General features: G+C 31.6%; 1 protein-coding gene across 1 annotated transcript; it reads left to right on the plus strand.

Annotated features, from left to right (window-relative positions):
- Positions 1-338: 338 nt before the first annotated feature.
- LOC131002630 (uncharacterized) lies at positions 339-836 on the plus strand. The gene has a single exon (XM_057929091.1). The coding sequence runs from the start codon at positions 339-341 to the stop codon at positions 834-836; it is 498 nt and encodes a 165-aa protein (XP_057785074.1).
- The last annotated feature ends 561 nt before the right edge of the window (positions 837-1,397 follow it).

The raw sequence follows: 1,397 nt of genomic DNA on the forward strand, positions 1-1,397 counted from the left end.
CAGATCGTGATACAAGATTTACTTCACGTTTTTGGAAAAGTCTGCAAGAAGCCATGGGTACGCAACTAAATTTCAGCACAACATTTCATCCCCAAACTGACGGGCAATCTGAAAGGACGATTCAAGTTTTAGAAGATATGTTGCGAACGATCGTTATAGATAAAGGTGAAAATTGGGAAGATGTTCTGCCTTTGGTCAAATTCGCTTATAATAATAGTTATCAGGCAACGATCGGAATGGCACCTTTTGAAGCATTGTACGGGAGAAAATGTAGATCGCCTCTTTATTGGGATTAAGTTGGTGAACGAAGAATTCTACGGCCGGATCTGGTTCGACAAATGGTTGAGCAAGTTGACCTTATCAAGAGACGAATTAAAGAAGCTCAAGATAGACAAAAATTATATGCTGATAGGCGTCGAACATATTTACAGTTTAATGTTGGAGACCACGTGTTTTTGAAAATTTCTCCATCAAAAGGAGTAACGAGATTTGGTAAACGAGAAAAATTGAGACCCAAATTTATAGGACCTTTCGAGATCTTAGAAAGAATAGGCCATGTCGCGTATAGATTAGCATTACCTCCGAATTTGCCAGATGTGCATGACGTGTTCCACATCTCAATGCTAAGAAAGTATGTTTACGATCCAAAGCATGTCGTAAGATATGATGAAGTTGTTCTAAACTATGACCTAAGCTATGAGAAAAAACCAGTAAAGATACTTGGCCGCAAGGTCCAAGTCTTGAGGAATAAAGAAATACCTATAGTAAAGGTTTTGTGGAATCGTCATGGCCAGGAAGAAGCTACATGGGAACTAGAAGAAAAAAATGTTAGCTGAATACCCTGAATTGAGTAACCAAGGTATGCAAATTTCGAGGACGAAATTTTTATAAGGAGGGAGAGATGTAACACCCCGATTTTCCATAAGATAATATTAGATTATTCTCTAGGATATTTGGTGAGATTTGAAAAATCTAGGATTTATTTAAGCCTAGAATAAATTAGATTTTAGAATAAATGTGTTGTTACTCATTTATTATATTTAAAATTTGCATTTACATTTCTTTAAGCATATCCACAGCATTAGCTCAACTGCATTATATTGTCATATTATTTATTTATTTATTTTTCCTAAATTTAAACATATATCTTACCTAAAGGATTTTATTTAAAATTTATGAAATAAATATACTTATATATAATAGATATATAATAATATATTCTCTTAAAAATTGCTTATAAATATATAATATATAGCGTACAGATATATATATATATCTTAAGCTAATTGTATATATATATATATATATATATTATATACGCATATATAGCTATACTATAGCTGTACTAAATAGCTTTTAGTTAATAAATATTTACATTATATATAATAGTACCATAT

This window comes from Salvia miltiorrhiza, unplaced genomic scaffold (genome assembly GCF_028751815.1).
Source record: "Salvia miltiorrhiza cultivar Shanhuang (shh) unplaced genomic scaffold, IMPLAD_Smil_shh fragScaff_scaffold_156_1, whole genome shotgun sequence".
Classification (NCBI taxonomy): domain Eukaryota; kingdom Viridiplantae; phylum Streptophyta; class Magnoliopsida; order Lamiales; family Lamiaceae; genus Salvia; species Salvia miltiorrhiza.

Excerpts from the sequence above, each read along its gene's own strand:
- LOC131002630 (XM_057929091.1), top strand. The coding sequence starts at position 339 with ATGGTTGAGCAAGTTGACCTTATCAAGAGACGAATTAAAGAAGCTCAA.